This window comes from Heterodontus francisci, chromosome 22 (assembly GCF_036365525.1).
Source record: "Heterodontus francisci isolate sHetFra1 chromosome 22, sHetFra1.hap1, whole genome shotgun sequence".
Classification (NCBI taxonomy): Eukaryota; Metazoa; Chordata; class Chondrichthyes; order Heterodontiformes; family Heterodontidae; genus Heterodontus; species Heterodontus francisci.
Window position 1 is genome coordinate 70766220 of NC_090392.1, and position 20112 is coordinate 70786331.

At 42.6% G+C, this 20112-nt stretch overlaps 1 protein-coding gene across 3 annotated transcripts in view; it reads left to right on the forward strand.

Annotated features, from left to right (window-relative positions):
• The window catches only part of alg9 (ALG9 alpha-1,2-mannosyltransferase), a 265182-nt gene that overhangs the window by 97732 nt on the left and 147338 nt on the right, over nt 1–20112 (forward strand). For all 3 annotated transcript variants that reach the window (XM_068053983.1, XM_068053985.1, XM_068053986.1), the window contains exon 9: nt 13909–14031. In XM_068053983.1, coding sequence (XP_067910084.1) covers nt 13909–14031 — 123 coding nt within the window. The remainder of the gene's footprint in view (nt 1–13908; nt 14032–20112) is intronic.

Sequence of the window (20112 nt, forward strand, 5' to 3'; positions counted from 1 at the left end):
CAAAGGACCCAAAACAGATTACAGTAACTACAGGGGTAACTCTACTGTCAGCAGGGGCTAAAATGTTTGCTTTGGTGATGCTTGCTCACATCAAGAACACTTTGAGGGACAAATGCCACAAACAACGGAGAATAAATCCACCGTTTAACAGATATTTACACAACAGCAGGTGGTAACCAAATGATGGGGATACAATGAGCCATTATATGTTGCCTACATTGATTTGAACAAAGCTTTTGACTGAATAGACAGCGTCTATGGCTCTTATTACAGTCACTAGCTATTCCTACAAAAGCTATATTAATTAGAGAGCTTTATGACTACGCAAGCAGCCAAATCCCTATTGACTGTAGCTTTCTGAGCTTTAGTATATCAGAGCTCTTTTTTCACCCCAACTTTATTCTTGCCTGGTGTTGACTTTACTGTAATGTCAGTAACAGAGTAAAGTGGATGTGGGACATGCCTAGGCACTGACTTTATTTATACATATCTAGACTTTCCCTAAAACAAAGCTTGGCTGAAACTGTTGACAAACTTACTGAAACCCTATGAATCTTTGAGCAAGAGACATGAACCTTGATCTGGAATAAGGAGAAAGTGCGAGGATGCAATCTCAGTCTAGCTGCCTTCATACTAGAGGAAAACCCATACAAAAGTGTGGATCAGTGACGTAACTCATTTACTTAAATAAATGCCATTACAGTTTCATTTATCTCATTGGTGTTTGTGGGAGCTTGCTGTGCACAAATTGGCTGCTGAGTTTCCCTACATTATAATGGTGATTACATATCAGAAGGACTTCATTGGCTGTGAAGTGCTTTGAGACATCCTGAGGTAATGAAAGAGGTAGATGATCGGCCATAATCTGTTTGAATGGCGGGGCAGATTCAATGGGCCGAATGGCCTGCTCCTCCTATTTCCTGCGATTTAATAGAAGTGTGTAAAATTATGAAGGGCTTAGATAAGTTAGACAAGGAAGAACTGTTCCCATTAACTAATGGTACAAGGACTAGGGGACACAGATTGAAAATGTTGGAGCAAAAGATGCAGGGGGAATATGAGAAAGAACTTCTTTATGCGGTGGCTGGTAACGACCTCAAACTGGCTCCCCACAAGGCTGGTGGAAGCGGAGACAATCAATGACTTGAAGAGGAAGTTAGATGGCCACCTGAGAGAAACAGCCTTGCAGGGCTACAGGAATCGAGCCGGGGCATGGGGCAAGTGGACAATAACTCCATTGGCTCAATGGGCCGAATGGCCTCCTTCTGTGCCATAAATAACTCTAAATAAATAACTTTTTATACATGCAAGTTTGTTCTTTATGAATTCCAATAATGGGGACTGTTTTCCTGATTGCCTCAGGCGAATTGCCCTTGTGAGCTTCGCCGTAAGCTCTGTTTCCCATATACGAAGATTGAGCATGAGTTGCAATCTGAAAATATGGCTCTGCAGAACATTAGTAATACCGATGTTTAAATATGGTTCCGAAACATGCTTACACACCAAAGTAATGAATAGATGGGTTGATGGGTTCAATTCTAGATTGCTTCACGCGCTAATGTTTAAGCCGCAGGACAAAATCTTAAATGAGGCTGTACGGAATCAGTCTAATCAAGCATCATTGTCCTTTGTTATTGACACAGCTTACACCCCCCTGGAGTCTGACCCTGCCAGAGCATTCGCCATCTTCATATCAATGATGATTGACACCCTTTTGCGCTTGTCAATATACCTGGAACTAAATTCAGGACTAGGTCAAGTGGACAATACTGGTTGCGTCACTTTCCTCTGAAGTAAAGATTTCCATGTATACCCAGTGTTTGTCTGAGATTTTGATGAAACTTGACCACAGTTCTCACCCCTTCCAATATATCTGGTGTTTTACTCAAGCAGGGATTCTTCATGTAGATCAGGCATGAGTGTCCTCTCATATAATTAACTCCCTGTTGTATGGAGCTCTGCTAAAAAGCATTGGCTGGATTAGGAAAAGTCAGCTGAGCTCTCTACTCATGTCCATCAAGGTGAACCATGTGGAAAATAGACTTCATGCATGGACAGGATTGTTGTTGGTTGTGATACCCCGATGGCCTGAATCGCCGACCGCCACGTATTATTAAGCCTGGGGTGAGAAACCTGAGGACAGCTGGCATCATGCAAACATATGAACATACCAATGAGGAGTAGGAGTAGGCCGTTCAATGCCTCGAGCCTGCTGTGTCATCACAAGATCATGGCTGATCTGATTGTGGCCTCAACTCCATTTTCCTGTCTGCCCTCCGCCCTACAACACTTGACTCCCTTGTCTATCAAGCATCTATCTAATTCAGCCTTGAATATATGCAATGGCCCAGCCTCTACTGCTCTCTGAGGAAGCGAATTCCACAGACTAATAACCCTCAGAGAAAAAATTTCCTATCATTTCCAGCTTAAATAGGAGATCCCATATTTTTTAATTGTGTCCCCTAGTTCTAGTCTCCCTTTAAGTGGAAACATCCTTCCAGCATCCACCCTGTCAAGTCCCCTCAGGATCATATATGTTTCAATAAGATCACCTCTCATTCTTATAAACTCCAATGGGTTTAGGCCCAACCTGTTCAATCTTACTTCATTAGATAAGCCCTTCATCCCCAGAATCAGTAGAGTGAATATTCTCTGAAGTGCTTCTAATGCATTTTTATCCTTTCTGAGTTAAGAAGAGTAAAACTGTACACAGTGCTCCAGATGTAGTCTCACCAAGGTCTTGTGCTGTTGTAGCAAAACTTCCCTACTTTTATACTCGCTTCCCTTTGTAATAAGCGACAATATTCCATTTCCCTTTCTCATCACTTGCTGTACCTGCATACTAACCTTTTGTGATTAATGTACCATAGATCTGCATCCCAGTTTGAATCCGCTCTTTCAGAACAAAATGGGAGAAAACCAGGTTTTGTAGTTTTTAATCCCTTGGTTAAACAGAGATAAACCAGGTCAATGTGCTCTATGCACCTGCCATTTGATTTTTAACAGCAACAATACCAACAACTTGCATTTGTATAGAGCCTTTAACACAGCAAATTTCCCAAGGCGCTTCACAGGAGTGCTGTTGAACCATTTGAGATATCAGGACAGATGATCTAAAAGCTTGCTCAAAGAGGTAAGTTTTAAGGAGCACCTTAAGAGAAAGGGGCGAGAGGTGGAAAGGTTTAAGAAGGGAATTCCAGAGTTTAGGGCTTCGGCAGCTGAAGGCATGAGAGGCAACAGTGCAGCGATTGAAAACCGCGGATGTGAAAGAGGCCAGAATTGGAGGAGAGAAGAGATTTCAAAAGGTTGTAGCGCTAGAGGAGGTTACAGAGATGAGAGGCGAGGCGAGGCGAGGCCATGGAGGGATTTAAAATCAAGGATGAGAATTTTAAAATCGAAGCAGTGCTAAAGTCAATGTATGTCAGTGGGGGAAAGGTAGAGATTAGAGGTTAAGTGGATAGCTGTTTGAGAACTGGCTCAGGTGCAGTGGGCCAAATAACCCCATTCTATTTTTTGATTCGAAGTGATCTTTAGAGTATTGCAAAGCCAGTAGCAAAATAAAACCGACTAAATGCCATTGTTGGCGTTCCCAAGGGTACCCTGCTGTTGGCATCTAAATGGAGAAAGCAGTACCCTAGGGTTGTAGGTCTTTTGAGCTTTGCACTCTTGGTGCCCTAATCTTCAAGATAGACACAGCAACAGGGTGGGAGTTTACTGAAGAGAGTGGGAGAGGAACAAGTGAATGTTTCTTCTTCAGATGCAACAAGCTGTGCTCTTTCTGCTGCTCTTTGTCTCCAACTCAGTGGGATTCACAGCAGCCACCTCTGTCATAAATAACAAATCCTTCCAACGGTCTCATTTTTACAGCCTATTAATTCATTTCATTGTGGGATAATTTACAGCTTTGAGGGAAAACATGATGTCACAAAATTAAATTTCAGTCTCTTCTGCAATTCCAGATATTTTAGAAGCTTCAGCTCAGCACGAGAAAACTCTCCGAGTCTGTTGTCATTACCGACAGCTTTTCCTATTTAGTTGCTCCCCTGTCTTGCTTGTCATTGTACAGTAGTCAGAAAAATGTTGAGTCAGTATGTTCAATTATTGCAAGAGCATAAATGGAAACTGCTCCAAATTTATCTCCTTTCTGTCGGCTTAATTCAGACAAACTTTAAAAACAGGCCTTACTATATACAAACACATGAACACAATTCAAGCTTTGCTCCTTCCCCTCCCAACAAGAATGCAATTTTGAGTCGGGTGCAAGGCTGCTAGAAATGATTAGTTCTGCATACTAGCTCTTGGGTTGATGTCCATTCCCCCATTACCATGTGAAGTGATAGGTGATCTGCATAAAATTAATGTGAATTTAACACTAAGAAGAGCTGTGACAACTCTATTAAAATGGCAGCCATTGCATTTTTTTTTTAACCTAATGTGCTGTTTTCTTTGGTTTGTTTGGATAGTTATTTTCTTGGATAAGTTTTTTTAATACAAAAACTGCTAAAGGAATGCTAATTCCCAAGACACAAGCAGCTAGTTGTTAAATAATCAAAAGATTCCAGTTGTGCATATGCAACACAGTTGTTGGGAAACCAAATAGGCATTGTATAGATCATAAAATAGTTACAGATGAGGAAGGACATAGAGTCCATCTAGTGAAACCTATTGCCCATCATTCCCAACCACAATATCCACTTGTTTCTTAATAATTCCGATGCTTTTGCCTTCTTGGGCCTCCATAGAAATTTATTGCATGTGCTAATCATGCTTTGTATGAGATAAAACCTCTTGACATTGGTCCTAAATCTGTCAGAGAAATGAAATAATGAGCACTTTAGAGACCAAAGGTAATTTCTTCTACGATCATAATTCTAAAAAGATTTTAAAAAATCGTTCCTGGATCATTAACCTGGGAGCAGAGAGGATGGAAACATTCACATTTCTCAGTAAAGTGATTTAGAGTTATCTCAATTTTATTGCTGACATTAGTGCCAGTAAGCACTACCTTGAAATTTAACACTGATGAGCACCAACATTGCTTGGTGTCGCAAGTAGAGTTGAAAATGGAAATGCCACGCAGGTGCATTGAGAGTTGCTGTAAGCTTAGTGCTGTTGCATTATTGGGATGTTTAAGGTGGGGGGAGGAGGCGGTGGGGAATGGGTCTTTTGTCGTGCCTTACAATTTCTCCTACTAGCTAAGAAGTACCTCAAAGGACAGAAAGCTACCACAGTGAATGGGGAGCTACAAATCCTTTGTCTTGGTCCTGAAATTGGTCCCGTTCTTAAAAGAAAATCTACATTTCCTATTTATTTTTCCTCAACCTGTCAAAATGTCAATTAAAATTAATTTTAAAATATTTGCATGAAATTGTTACACTTTTACAGTTCACCTAAATTAGAAAAAGTTTTTTAAAAAAAAGAATTCTTGGTTATGGGTGTTGCTGCCAGCGTTTATTACCCATCCCTAGTTGCTGTTGAGAAGGCGATAGTGAGCTGCCTCCTTGGATGGCTATAATCTCCCACAATGACATTAGGTAGAGAATTCCAGGATTTTGACTCAGCAATACTGCAGGAAAGGTGATATCTGTCCAAGTCAGGATGGTGTGTGAATTGGAGGGGAACCTGGAGGCAGTGGTGTTTCCTTCCGCATGCTGCTCTTGGCTTTCTGGGTGGTGAAGATTGCGGGTTTGGGAGCTGCTGTCGAAGCAGCGTTGGCTGTTTCTGTAATTCACCCTGTGGATAGTACATAGTGCAGTAACGATGTGCCAGTGATGGAGATGGGTGCAGGTCACACTGGCATTGGTCAGAATGACCTTTACATAAAAGTAGAAAGTACACAGCAGGTCAGAAGGCATCAGAAGGAGATGAAAATTATATGAATGCTTCAGTTGGCATGACAGCGCTTTCTGATTTTATTTCAGAGTTTCACAAAGGAAAATAATTGAGAAATTCACACTGCAGCAAGACATCAGTAACTGGCTGTCTTGCTCAGAGTAAAGATTCTTGTTACTGAAACTAACTCCCATCCAGTCATTGCAGCTTGAGAAGAGCATGACTAAGAGAAATATTTTTATAATGATGCTTGTGAGAGATCAAGAGCTAAGCAGGGGAAGAATGGTGATCTCTTGGAACACATTTTGAAACCTTCTTAAAATTATTTCATAGAAACATAGAAAAATAGGAGCAGGAGTAGGCCATTCGACCCTTCAAGCCTTCTCCGCCATTCAATACGATCATGCTGATCATCCAAACTCAGTACCTTGTTCCCGCTTTTTCCCAGTATCCCTTGATCCCTTTAGCCCTAAGAACTATATCTAACTCTTTCTTGAATATATTTAATGATTTGGCCTCAACTGCTTTCTGTGGTAGAGAATTTCACAGGTTCAGCACTCTGGGTGAAGAAATCTTTCCTTATCTCAGTCCTAAATGGCTTACCCCTTATCCTTAGACTATGATCCCTGGTCCTGGACTCCCCTGCCATCAGGAAAATCCTTCCTGCATCTAGTCTGTCCAGTCCTGTTAGAATTTTGTAAGTTTCTATGAGATCCCCTCTCATTCTTCTAAACTGTAGTGCATACAAGCCTAATCAACCCAATCTCTCTTCATACGTCAGTCCTGCCATCCCAGGAATCAGTATGGTGAACCTTCGCTGCACTCCCTCCATAGCAAGAATATCCTTCCTCAGATAAGGAGACCAAAACTGCACACAATACTCAAGGTGTGGTCTCACCAAGGCCTTGTATAATTGCAGCAAGACATCCTGCTCCTGTACTCGAATCCCTTGGCTATGAAGGCCAACATACCATTTGCCTTCTTAACTGCCTGCTGCACCTGCATGCTTACTTTCAGCGACTGGTGCACAAGGACAGCCAGGTTTCTCTGCACCTCCCCCTTTCCCAATCTATCGCCATTCAGAAAATCTGCCTTCCTGTTTTTGCCTCCAAAGTGGATAACCTCACGTTTATCCACATTATACTGCATCTGCCATGTATTTGCCCACTCACTCAACCTGTCCAAATCACACTGGAGCTTCTCTGTATCCTCCTCACAGCTCACACTCCCACCCAGCTTTGTGTCATCTGCAAACTTGAATATATTACATTTAATTTCCTCATCTATATCATTAATATATATTGTGAATAGCTGGGGTCCTAGCACTGATCCCTGCGGTACCCCACTAGTCACTGCCTGCCACTCGGAAAAAGACCCGTTTATTCCTGCTCTTTGTTTCCTGTCTGCCAACCAGTTCCCTATCCATGTTAGTACCTTACCGCCATTCCATGTACTTTAATTTTGCATGCTAATCTCTTATGTGGGACCTTATCGAAAGCCTTCTGAAAGTCCAAATACACCACATCCACTGGTTCTCCCATATCTATTCTACTAGTTACATCCTCAATAAATTCCAGTAGATTTGTCAAGCATGATTTCCCTTTTGTAAATCCATGTTGACTTTGTCTGATCCTGTCACTGTTTTCCAAGTGCTCTGCTATTACATCTTTTACAATGGACTTTAGCATTTTCCCCACTACTGATGTCAGGCTAACTGGTCTATAATTCCCTGTTTTCTCTTTACCTCCTTTTTTAAATAGTGGGGTTACATTAGCTGCCCTCCAATCCATTGGAACTGTTCCAGAGTCTATAGAATTTTAACAAATGACCAGCAATGCATCTACTATTTCTAGGGCTACTTCCTTAAGTACTCTGGGATGTAGATTATCAGGCCCTGGGGACTTATCAGCCTTCAATCCCATCAATTTTCCTAACACCATTTCCCTACTAATACTGATGTCATACAGTTCCTCCTTCTCGCTAGACCCTATGTTCCCCAACATTTCTAGGAGGTAATTTGTGTCCTCCTTTGTGAAGACAGAACCAAAGTATGTATTTAATTGGTCTGCCATTTCTTTGTTCCCCATTATAAATTGCCCTGTTTCTGTCTGTAAGGGACCCACATTTGTCTTCACTAATCTTTTTCTCTTCACATATCTATAGAAGCTTTTACAGTCTGTTTTTATGTTCTCTGCAAGTTTACTCTCGTACTGTATTTTCCCCTTCATAATCAATCCCTTTGACCTCCTTTGCTGAATTCTAAACTGCTCCCAGTCCTCAGGTTTGCTGCTTGTTCTGGCCATTTTATATTTCTCCTCCTTGGATCTATTACTATCCCTAATTTCTTTTGTAAGCTATGGTCGAGCTACCCTTCCAGTTTTATTTTTGCGCCAGACAGGAATGAATAATTGTTGTAATTCATCCATGCACTCTTTAACTGCTAGCCGTTGCCTATCCACTGTCAACCCTTTAAGTAACGTTCCCCAATCTATCATAGCCAACTCGTGCCTCATACCTTCATAGTTTCCTTTATTTAGATTCAGGACCCTAGTCTCGGAATCAACTCTCTCACTCCCCATCTAAATGAAGATTTCTTCATGTTATGGTCGCTCTTCCCCAAGGGACTCCGCACAACAAGATTGTTAACTAATCCTTTCTCATTACACAATACCCAGTCTAGGATGGCCTGTTCTCTAGTTGGTTCCTCAATGTATTGGTCCGAAAAACCATCACGTTCGCACTCCAGGAATTCCTCCTCTACAGTATTATTGCAAATTTGGTTTGTCCAATCTATATGTAGATGAAAGTCACCCATAATTACAGTTGTACCCTTATTGCATGCTTCTTTAATTTCCTGTTTAATGCCGTCCTCTACATCACCACTGCTGATGGGGTTCTATATACAACCAATGTTTTCTGCCCATTGGTGTTTATTAGATCCACCCATACAGATTCCCCATCAGGATTCTCTGAGCTAATATCCTTCCTCACTATTGCATTGATTTCCTCTTTTACTAACAATGCTACTCCACCTCCTTTCCTTTTTTGCCTGTCCTTCCTAAATATTGAATACACTTGGATGTTCAGATCTTTGCTCAGCCTGCAGCCATGTCTCCGTAATTGCAACTATATCATATCCATTTACATCTATTTGCGTGGTTAATTCGCCTACCTTATTGTGAATACTCTGTGCATTGAGACACAATCCCTTTAGGCTTGTCTTTTTAACATTCTTAGTCATCTTAGCATTCTTTTGCACTATGGCCCTATTTGGTTCTTGCCCTTGATTTATATGTCTTCCACTTCTGCCTTTTTGTTTCCTGTCTTTCGTTTCTATCCTTTTTCCTCCTCCTTAGTCTCCCCGCTCAGATTCCCATCCCCCTGTCATTCTAGTTTAAATCCTCCCCAACAGCACTAGCAAATGCCCCTGCAAGGACATTGGTTCCGGTCCTGCCTGGGGTAACCTGTCCAACTTATACAGGTCCCACCTTCCCCAGAACCGATCCCAATGTCCCAGGAATCTAAATCCATCCCTCCTGCTCCATTTCTCCAGCCACACATTCATCTGGTCTATTCTCCTGTTCCTATACTCAATAACACGTGGCACAGGAAATAATCCTGAAATTGCTTTTTAACTTAGCTCCTAACTCCTTAAATTCATCTTGCTGGACCTCATCCCTTTTTCTACCTATGTCGTTGGTACCAACATGTACCACGACCGCTGGCTGTTCACACTCCCCCTTCAGAATGTCCTGCAGCTGCTCCGAGACATCCTTGACCCTAGCACCAGGGAGGTAACATACCATTCTGGAGTCTCATTTGCGGCCACAGAAATGCCTGTCTGTTCCCCTCACAATTGAATCTCCTATCGCTATGGCTCTCCCAGTCTTTTTCCTCCCCTCCTGTGCAGCCGAGCCATCCGTGGTGCCACGAACTTGGCTGTTGATGCTTTCCCCTGGGAGGCCATTCCCCGCCCCCCCCCCCCCCCCCCCACCGGCAACAGTATTCAAAATGATATATCTCTTTGAGAGGGGGATGGCCACAGGGGATTCCTGTACTACCACCCTGCGCCTACTACTCTGCCTGGTGTCACCCATCCTTTTTCTGCCATTACTTGTGGTGTGACCACCTTGCTAAACGTGCTATCCTCGATGTCTTCAGCATCACAGATGCTCCACAGTGAATCCATCCACAGCTCTAGCCGCGCAATGTGGTCAGCCAATAGCTGCAGCTGGACAGACTTCCTGCACACATGGTTGCCAGGGACACTGGAAGTGTCCCTGATTTCCCACATAGCACAGGAGGAGCATACCACGGGGCTGAGCTCTCCTACCATGACTCTTCTTCTTTGGCCTCCTTGTCTCGGGAGACAATGGGTAAGCGCCTGGAGGTGGTCAGTGGTTTGTGGAGCAGCGCCTGGAGTGGCGATAAAGGCCAATTCTAGAGTGACAGGCTCTTCCACAGGTGCTGCAGAAAAATTTGTTTGTCGGGCTGTTACACAGTTGGCTCTCCCCTTGCGCTTCTGTCTTTTTTCCTGCCAACTGCTAAGTCTCTTCGACCCGCCACACTTTAGCCCCGCCTTAATGACTGCCCGCCAGCTCTGGCGAACGCTGGCAACTGACTCCCACGACTTGTGATCAATGTCACAGGACTTCATGTCGCGTTTGCAGACGTCTTTGAAGCGGAGACATGGACGGCCGGTGGGTCTGATACCAGTGGCGAGCTCGCTGTACAATGTATCTTTGGGGATCCTGCCATCTTCCATGCGGCTCACATGGCCAAGCCATCTCAAGCGCTGCTGACTCAGTAGTGTGTATAAGCTGGGGATGTTGGCTGCCTCGAGGACTTCTGTGTTGGAGATACGGTCCTGCCGCCTGATGCCAAGTATTCTCCGGAGGCAGCGAAGATGGAATGAATTGAGACGTCGCTCTTGGCTGACATACGTTGTCCAGGCCTCGCTGCCATAGAGCAAGGTACTGAGGACACAGGCTTGATACACTCGGACCTTTGTGTTCCGTGTCAGTGCGCCATTTTCCCACACTCTCTTGGCCAGTCTGGACCTAGCAGTGGAAGCCGTTCCTATGTGCTTGTTGATTTCTGCATCGAGAGACAGGTTACTGGTGATAGTTGAGCCTAGGTAGGTGAACTCTTGAACCACTTCCAGAGCATGGCCACCAATATTGATGGATGGAGCATTTCTGACGTCCTGCCCCATGCTGTTCGTTTTCTTGAGGCTGATGGTTAGGCCAAATTCATTGCAGGCAGCTGCAAACCTGTCAATGAGACTCTGCAGGCACTCTTCAGTGTGAGATGTTAAAGCAGCATCGTCAGCAAAGAGGAGTTCCCTGATAAGGACTTTCCGTACTTTGGACTTCGCTCTTAGACGTGCCATGACTAAGCTCCTAGATTAAGCTCCTTAGTTACTCCCTTTTAATTTAGAGTACTATTTATGCTAGGGACCTTATTCCACTCCAAAGACTACCTGCTACCATCTAAAGTCCCTACCTTTGCTTTTACTTTAGCTACTGAAAGTAGTAAAAAAGGGTAGAAATACCCACCTGTTCCTACTTACCAATCAGCTGCTTCCCCTTGCAATGCGTCACTTTCTGAAATGTGACGTCAGTCGTGGAACTCTCTAACTGTCCCTGTGAGAGTGTGTGAGAGTATGCCTCTTTTAAGCTGCTGGAACTCCAGCTCACCAGTGCTGGTCCCCTCGCAGGTCCACCTCAGTCTCACTCTATCCCAGGCCTCTCGCAGACTCTTTTAAGCCGCTGGAACTCCCGGGCGCCGGTGCTTGTCCCCTCACAGGTTCGCCTCGGTCTCATAAGATGCATGAAAGGCGATTATGTTTAGAGGTCTCAAAGTTTTCAACAGACTGGAAGGAATATTGGATTCCTGAAATCCTGACTTCAACAGTATTATTTAAAATCCACATCCATTTTTACTTACTATTTCATGCCTGCCAATCCAGAACACGAGCAAAAGCTGGACGACAGCTCCAAAACAAAATCGACCCCAAATGTGACACCTCAAGAATATCAGCTGTGGGATTTGCAACTTAAACTGTAGAAATCCTCAACATTGCTGGTATTGGAGTGAGGGGCTGTGGGGGGCTGAGGGTGAGGGGGTGGGGGGGGCGTGGAATGTAAATGCATGAAAGCCTAAAAGAAAAAATCGAAATATTGGTGGCGCATTTTTTGCAGTTAAGGGGAGCTGAGCCATTTCACTTCAGGAAATCTTGACAAATGACACATTCTGACTTCTTATAACTACTTTCACGTAGCACAATGGATCACTTTTCAATGTTAAAAAGGGAAGCAACATTTGGATTTTTAACTGACCGATCAGATTGCCACTTCCCCAAAAGTAACCATAACAATCGCTCCCACACCCAACCACCCCAGTTCAGAGGCTTTTCACTGTCCTGCATTGTTCCAGCCTGATGCTCTTTACCCACCTCCAACCCTGTTCGTGCTGCTACTCATCTTCTACCTTCCTCGTTCAAGCTGTACTCTTCAGTACACTCTAGTTCATGTTGGCACTCTTGCCCACTCTCCCATCAGTTAATGCTGCATTCTCCTCCTTCCCATCCTCAGGTGCTGCTCCTAACTTTTATTCTTTCCCTTTCTCTTTCATTATCAACCATCGTCCCTTTCATTGGTATCGATTGCCCCTTCATTGTCCTATTCTTTCCATTGTCCCTTCGTTACCATCCATTGCCCCTTCAGTATTATCTATTGCCCCATCATTATTATGTATTTGTCTCTTCATTGCCATCCTTTGTCCATTCCCCTCTGCTTATCTTTGCCATCCACTAAACCCCTTTATTTCTGTCTAATGCTTTTCTCCTCCCTGGCCTACTTTAGCTTGGCTGCTAATTGACTGGACTGAGGATTTGCCATCATCAAAGAGGTGCCTGTCTCTGATCCCAGCTTCTGTCTCCTGTAGATGGGAATTCTTCATGTTCGAGTTCCCACTGGGATCATTCCCATTAGCGTCAGGAACTGTGTTGAGGATAGCGGTTTCCCGATCCAATCTGTTTGCAGCCAGACTTTGGTAGAAGGAGGGGGAACAAGGGAAGAGAGAGCATTGGCTCTGGGTTGAGAGAGCTCAATGTACAGTGACAGTTGTCAGGACATAATGAGTGAACTGCAAATTGGATGAGTGACAAATGATAGATGTGACACTCCAGCCTGTAAATTTTTGGATTTGCTGCAGGTACTGTGATCTACTGACCTTAAAAAGTCCCAAAGGTAGTGAAAATGCTGTTTTCTAAATGGTAATGAATCTCTTGCAAAATTCTAAGTTTCATTTAGTCTAACACAATGAAGAAGGCTAATGTGTTGGTTAATTCAAAACTACAGACTTTAAAAAAAAAACCTAAATGCGGATCAGATACAAATGTTTATGAAAAATAAAACTCTTTGTCTTTCAGATGAGATGTTAAACTGCTTAGGTGGACTTTAAATATCTCCTAGCACTATTTGATGAAAAGAAGGGGAGTCCTCCCAGTGTCCAGGTCAACATTTATCTCTCAGCCAACAACACTGATACAGATTACCTGGCCCTCTATTTAATTGCTCTTTGTGGGGTATTGCTGTGAAAATTGGCTGCTCTCTCGCCCTACATATCAACAGTAACTACACTTAGTAATCAGTACATTGGCTGTGAAGTACCTTGGAACATCCTGAGATAGAGAAGGTACAATATAAATGCAGCTTATTTCTTTATTAGGTAAAAATCCCTCCTTCCACGATGAACTAACTTGGAACAGATGCGAACAGAGACTGAGAAAACTGAGCTTTAAGGCTCAGTTACACGATTCCTTTACCTTGACAAAAATAAATCTGTATATATCATGCAGATAAAGAAAGACTTGCATTTATTTATCACCTTTCATGACCTCAACACTTTAGAGCCAATGAAGTACTTTTGAAGTGTAGTCACTGTATAATTCAGCAGTGAAAGAGAAATACAGAATTGAAGGCCATGATATGTTTGCTATTCTGCAGTTTAATAGGTTGAGTCATGAGAGATGTGCCTTTTATTAACAACTCTATTTTGTTTTCTTTCCAGGTACAGAGCCATGGTCATTCTACTTCATCAATGGATGCTTGAATTTCAATGTGGTTTTCGCTTTGGCTCTCTGTGCACTGCCTCTAACTACCCTCATGGAGTTCCTGCTGCAAAGATTTAATGGTAAGCGTCTCACTCATCTATGAGCATGACTCTTGGAGAAAAACATTATGTTGCCTTGCTTCTATTTTTTTTAAATTAAAAATGTCCTATTCGCATTTGACTATAGCTAAGTTCCCAAGCTGGGTTGTTTGAATTGACTAGGCTTGCATCTGTGTTCTCTCTTTAACTCTTTTACAGCTTCTATAGAATAAGATGACTTACTCTGCAAAATGATTATGGGCATGTCCACTTTGTTGTTGCCTTGAATACATTGCCTTGCAACTTATTAGAATTGCTGGCTTGTTAGCTCTTTTTAAAGGCATTTGATTCAACTGGGGTTTCTTGAACTATGAAGGAGCTGGTGTAATGACACAAAGTTGCCCGACCCTAACATGGTTACAGCTGGACCTCTAATAGTTTTTCTTTAAATTCCCATAACCTTTTGACAGTAATGTGTTTGGAGAAGAAGTCTTTTTTTGTGCATTTACGAAAATCTAAATCCAATGGTAGCCCCTCCATTATCTATTGGACTGGGCCGTGTCCCTTTTTTTTTTGTTTCCCCATTCTGTTTCTGTCTGCGAGTGGGTGTGACAACCTTTATTATTGCACCTTGAGCAGTGTCTAGTTGGAGTTGGTCCCAAGGGGAATAAAACCTTCCCACCCCATTGATTTTGACTCTCATCTATTGAGTTTTCCACAGAATACCATGGTGTTAAACCACGGGGAGGGGTTTCTCTTAACCCTGCTAGGTAGATGAGTGTAGAGGGAAAGAACCTAAGGGGCAAAATAATTAGATTTAGCTTCTATCTTGTTGATACTTGAAGGCTTGCACAGTTCTGCAACTGATAGAACCCATGTACTGGTGCGAACTGGCCAAAGTAAACAATCTCTAATATAGAAACAAGTATTAAAGACTAACCACCTGATTTCAGCTGGAGTTGCAATTGTTCTGTGTCCCTGGGATAGGGAGGAGTAAAAACAGCCCTGGTTCCAGCTTGCTAGTAGTCATCTTTCCTGGAAAGTGCATGTGTGTGAACATCGGGCCAGGAATGGGCTTGGATATATGATCCCTGCATTCACCCCTGTCTGATCAAAGTAACGCCCACTGTTGCCACAAACACAATGGGTCAGTCAGCCAGCCTCTCCTATGCCACAAACGTCTGTGTTTCATTATCAACGCTTTCATGCAAAGAGTGCTCATTTGGAGTTAGGTTCTGGAGGCGAATCAGTGCCCGGGGGTCAAGATCCCAACATGAGGTCAGGAGCCAATAGACTTAAAAATAAAGCAAATAAATAAAAACTAACCTCCTAAGCCTTGGCCTCAAAGTATCTATGCACCATATTTGTGCAAGTATAGGATTGGTGGGATATAAACAAGGTACCAGTGTCCCTTGTTCCCCTTACTGTTCATGATAAAATCCAATTAGATGTTCAACTTCTAGGCACGGCTAAATGTTCACCATTTCTTGCCACCTACTGGCATTTTAGCTGTGAGGTAAATTTTGAATTAAGCAAATCAGGATATCTAATCAAAAGCCAAGACTTAAGCTAGACTCCTCAAAGTCTTTCAGTTAAGAACATAAGAAATCGGAGCAGAGATAGACCATACGGCCCATTGAGCCTGCTCCGCCATTCAATATGATCATGCTGATCTTCAGCTTCAACTCCTCTTTCCCGCCCACTCCCCATATCCCTTGATTCCCGAGAGACCAGAAATCTGCCTATCTCAGCCTTAAATATATTCAACGATGGAGCATCCACAACCCTCTAGGGTAGAGAATTCCAAAGATTCACAACAATTTGAGTGAAGAAAGTTCTCCTCATCTCACTCCTAAATGGTCGTCCCCTTATCCTGAGGCTGTGCCCTCCCTGCACTAGATTCCCCAGCCGGGGGAAACAACCTCTCACTGTATACCCTGTCAAGTCCCTTCAGAATCTTGAGTGTTTCAATAAGATCACTTCTCATTCTTCTAACCTCCAGAGAATATGGACCCAATTTACTCAGCCTCTCATCATAGGACAACCCCCTCATCCCAGGGACCAATCTATTGAAGCTTCACTGTACTAGCTCCAATGCAAGTATATCCTTCCACAAACAAGGGTGTTTCCTTTTTTTTTAAGAGTACTGCTGCCTTTGTTGACCTTTTCCCTTTGCACTTTATATATTGTTGGAGGTGGTGGTGAAGTGGTAATGTCACTGGACCAATAATCCAGATACCTAGGCTAATGCTCTGGGGACATGGGTTTGAATCCCACCATGGCAGATGGTGAAATTTGAATCCAATTCATAAATCTGGAATTAAAAGCTAGCCTAATGGTGACCACGAAACCACTGTTGATTTTGTAAAAACCCATCTGGCTCACTAATGTCCTTTAGGGAAGGAAACCTGACGTTCTTACCTGGTCTGGCCTACATGTGACTCTAGACCCACAGCAAATGTGGTTGTCTCTTAAATGCCTTCAGTGGGCAATTAGGGATGGGCAATAAATGCTGGCCGAGCCAGCGATGCCCATGTCCCATGAACAAATTTTTTTAAAAAGCAAGCCGTAGAGGACGACTCAGCAATGTGACTTCCAAAAGCTAAACCACTAGAGAGCACTATCGGGTTATATTTACCTTTCGCATTTGAATAATCTGAACACAGCCCATCTGGAGTAGATTCACAGATTCAGTTTAGGAAAGCAATCTTTAGGCAAATTAAGGAAAACCTACTTTTAAAAAAAAAAGTCTGAGGAAGTTATCTTTAGAAGTGGAGAGTTGAAAAAGGTATGAATAATTTTCAGTGCTGAAATGTCATTGTATTTAAACAAACATAAAATGTTTTTTTTCCACTATCTGACTTGAAAATACTTAAGTTTTAAATCATCCATTGCAGACGTACACAATGTTGGGCTTTGCAGATCTTGCTTTGATCCAGCGTGAGGATGTCAAATATGAATTTACAGATGAAAATAACACAACTGTTTGCTCAAGTGGGGCTGTAAATAGTTCAGTACAAAAAGTCCAAACATAAGAAGTAGGAACAAGTAGACCATACAGCCCTGAGCCTGCTCCACTATTCAATAAGATCATAGCTGATCTTCTACCTGAACTCTACTTTCCCTTCCGATTCCCATATCCCTCGATTCCCTTTGTGTCCAAAAATCTATCAGTCTCTTTCTTGAATATACACAACAGCTGAACATCCACAGCCCTCTGTGGTAGAGAATTCCAAAGATTCACAACCCTCTGAGTGAAGAAATTTCTCCTCATTTCAGTCCTTAGATTAAAAAAAACACATGAACTTGTCTGGCAGTGTGCAGGTGTGGGTTGATTTAACGTTTGCAAGTCCAACTTGCAGCTGAATTATACCAAGACTTTGAATCATATCGCTGATCCTCTGAATTCTGAACCATGTCGGAGCAAAACATGTTGGGCTGTCAGTTAACCACCAGATTTCAATATCCACAGCCTGATGATTGGGGTGTGGGGAGGTCCTCCATCACAGTTGGATAATGCAGGTTCCATCATATTGTTGTGGTTATTTGCTTTCTCTTTTTTTTTATAAACTTTTTCTTTGCTGATTTCCATTCGTCATCCTCATTTGCAGGACACTAATCTGAGCAAGCAATATTTCCTAGTCACTTCTTGATGCTGTTCGTGAACCAGTCACTAAGAGGCACTCCGGAGAAGTCCAGGGAGATACCTGTTGGACTTTCTCAAATTATAATTCTCTAGAGAAGCAGCTAGTCCTGAAAATCACAGAAACAATTGAAACAAAGCTTGGACACATAGATTATTCTTTTCAATTTTTTTGTGTGGCAAAAAATAACTTTTAGGTTTTGATGCTGGTATTCCTTAAAGGGTTAACCTTGTTTTAACCAAATGCCCTTTTATAAGAACATAGGATAAGAACAATAAAAATAGGAGCAGGGGTAGCCTGTATGGCCCCTGGAGCTGCTCCACCATTCAATAAGATCATGGCTGATCTGATCTTGGCCTCAACTCCACTTTCCTGCCTGTTCCCCATAACCCTCGACTCCCCTATAGTTCAAGAATCTGTCTATCTCGGCCTTGAATGTATTCAATCACCCAGCCTCCACAACTCTCTGGGGGAGAGAATTCCAAAGATTCACGACCCTCTGAGAGAAGAAATTCCTCCTCAGTTCCGTCTTAAATGGGAAATCCTTTATTCTGAAACAAGATCCCCTGGTTCTAGACTCCCTCACATGGGAAACATTCTCTCAGGATCTACCCTGTCAAGCCCTCTCAGAATCTTATATGTTTCAATGAAATCACCCCTCATTCTTCTAAACTCCAACCTGCTTACCTTTCCTCATAAGACCACCCCCTTCACCTAGTGAACCTTCTCTGAATTGTCTCCAGTGCAAGTATATCCCTCCCTAGATAAGGAGACCAAAACTGTACACAGTATACAAGTAGCTGCCCCCTTTTAGTGAAAGAGTTCTAGCCTTCTCAAGACTCCCAAAGAATAACTGAATCCGACTGCCTCCTAATTTTCTGATGCTTTCACAGGTGATCAGTGGCTGATGTTAAATGGCATCTGAAGCTAATGGGTACAGTGCCAACAGCCTGTCAGTAAAGAGCAGCATAATGCCTGGCTTCATCCTTTCAAACCTAACTTCACCTCACTGACATTTAGTAAATCACTCCTTATGTTTTTGTCTGTTCCATGCAGTAAACAAGTTCCATCAGTGTAATTCCAAGGACACTCAATCATTCGGTGGTTGTTGTTGCCCTTCTGTTTAAGGCTAAAATGTTGGGATTATTTTTCAACCTGTTAAAAGCTCTAATTGTAGCGTGACCTTGGTTTGAATCATTTCTTAAATAACATCTTTATTTTTAATATTGGTTCCTATAGTCAGCTTCACTAAATTGCACAGAGTCATAATACTTGCACAGTCTGTTCTTTCCTTAGATTTACTCTGTAGGTTTTCTAGACCAGTAAAATGATATGGTTAGAAAACCTATGTCGATGAGTGAATCCCAGGAAGGCAGTGGAACTTGCCTGGAAATGAATACTCCCACAGACTGTCCAACCCATTTTACTGGACACTTGGTCTGTTGAATAAAAGAGCAAGAGATTTGCCCCATATGTCCATACAGAAATACAAACACAGTTACTTAAAATTGATCAATAATTTTTTAAGAGAAAAAAATTGCAAATTGTAGTCTGGTGCACTGTGATGAAGCGGTGTGGCTTTTGAAGATTGTGCAAGAGATTGATAACGTTAACGAGTTCAAGAGCTAAAGGACATATATTTGGGAATGATAGTTCAGTACAGCCATTGAGCACAACAGCATAAGGTAGAGAAAAGCAAATGTGGACATAAAGGAGATTGAGGGTTATGATGTGAAATTGGAGTTCAGAGCAACCAAAAAAATGGGTTTTCTTATTCCCAAAGTCTCCTGTTTCCTATACTTGTGCTCGTGCTCCTTCACATGGTGAGTTGGTGATCTCAGTTGTACCAGGATGGTGAGGTCCTGAGCAGGAGCCAGGAATTGCCTGGTAAGGAGAGAAAGTTGGAAAGTGTCACGCTGGGTTACTCTTGCACATCTGCTAGTAGATCTCACAGCAACCTTGAAGGTCTGGGAGGGAAAAATTAACTTTCCAAAAACCATCAGGTGTTGTAGGCAGCACTTCTGACAAATTAAATTGTACTCTGAAAAGTTGCCTTAAACTGGAATTATACTGTAGAAGAATAAATGAGTAAGTCCATCTCCTGGTGTGGTACTGAACCATACAAGTACATGAAGGCTGCAGGTTTAATTTCTAGCCTAAGCTGAGTTGGCAAATTTTTTTTTATTCTTTCATGGGATGTGGGTGGCACTGGCAAGGCCAACTTTTGTTGCCTGACCTTAATTGCCCTTGAACTGAATGGCTTGCTAGGCCATTTCAGAGGGCAGTTAAGAGTCAACCATATTGTTGTGGATCTGGAGTCACATGTAGGCCAGACCAGGTAAGGAGGGAATACTTCTTTCCCTAAAGGACATTGGTCAATCAGATGGGTTTTTATGACAATCGATGATAGCTAATCTCCGTAATGGAGCCATGAAACTTTAAATTCCAGATTTTTATTAATTAATTGAATTTAAATTCC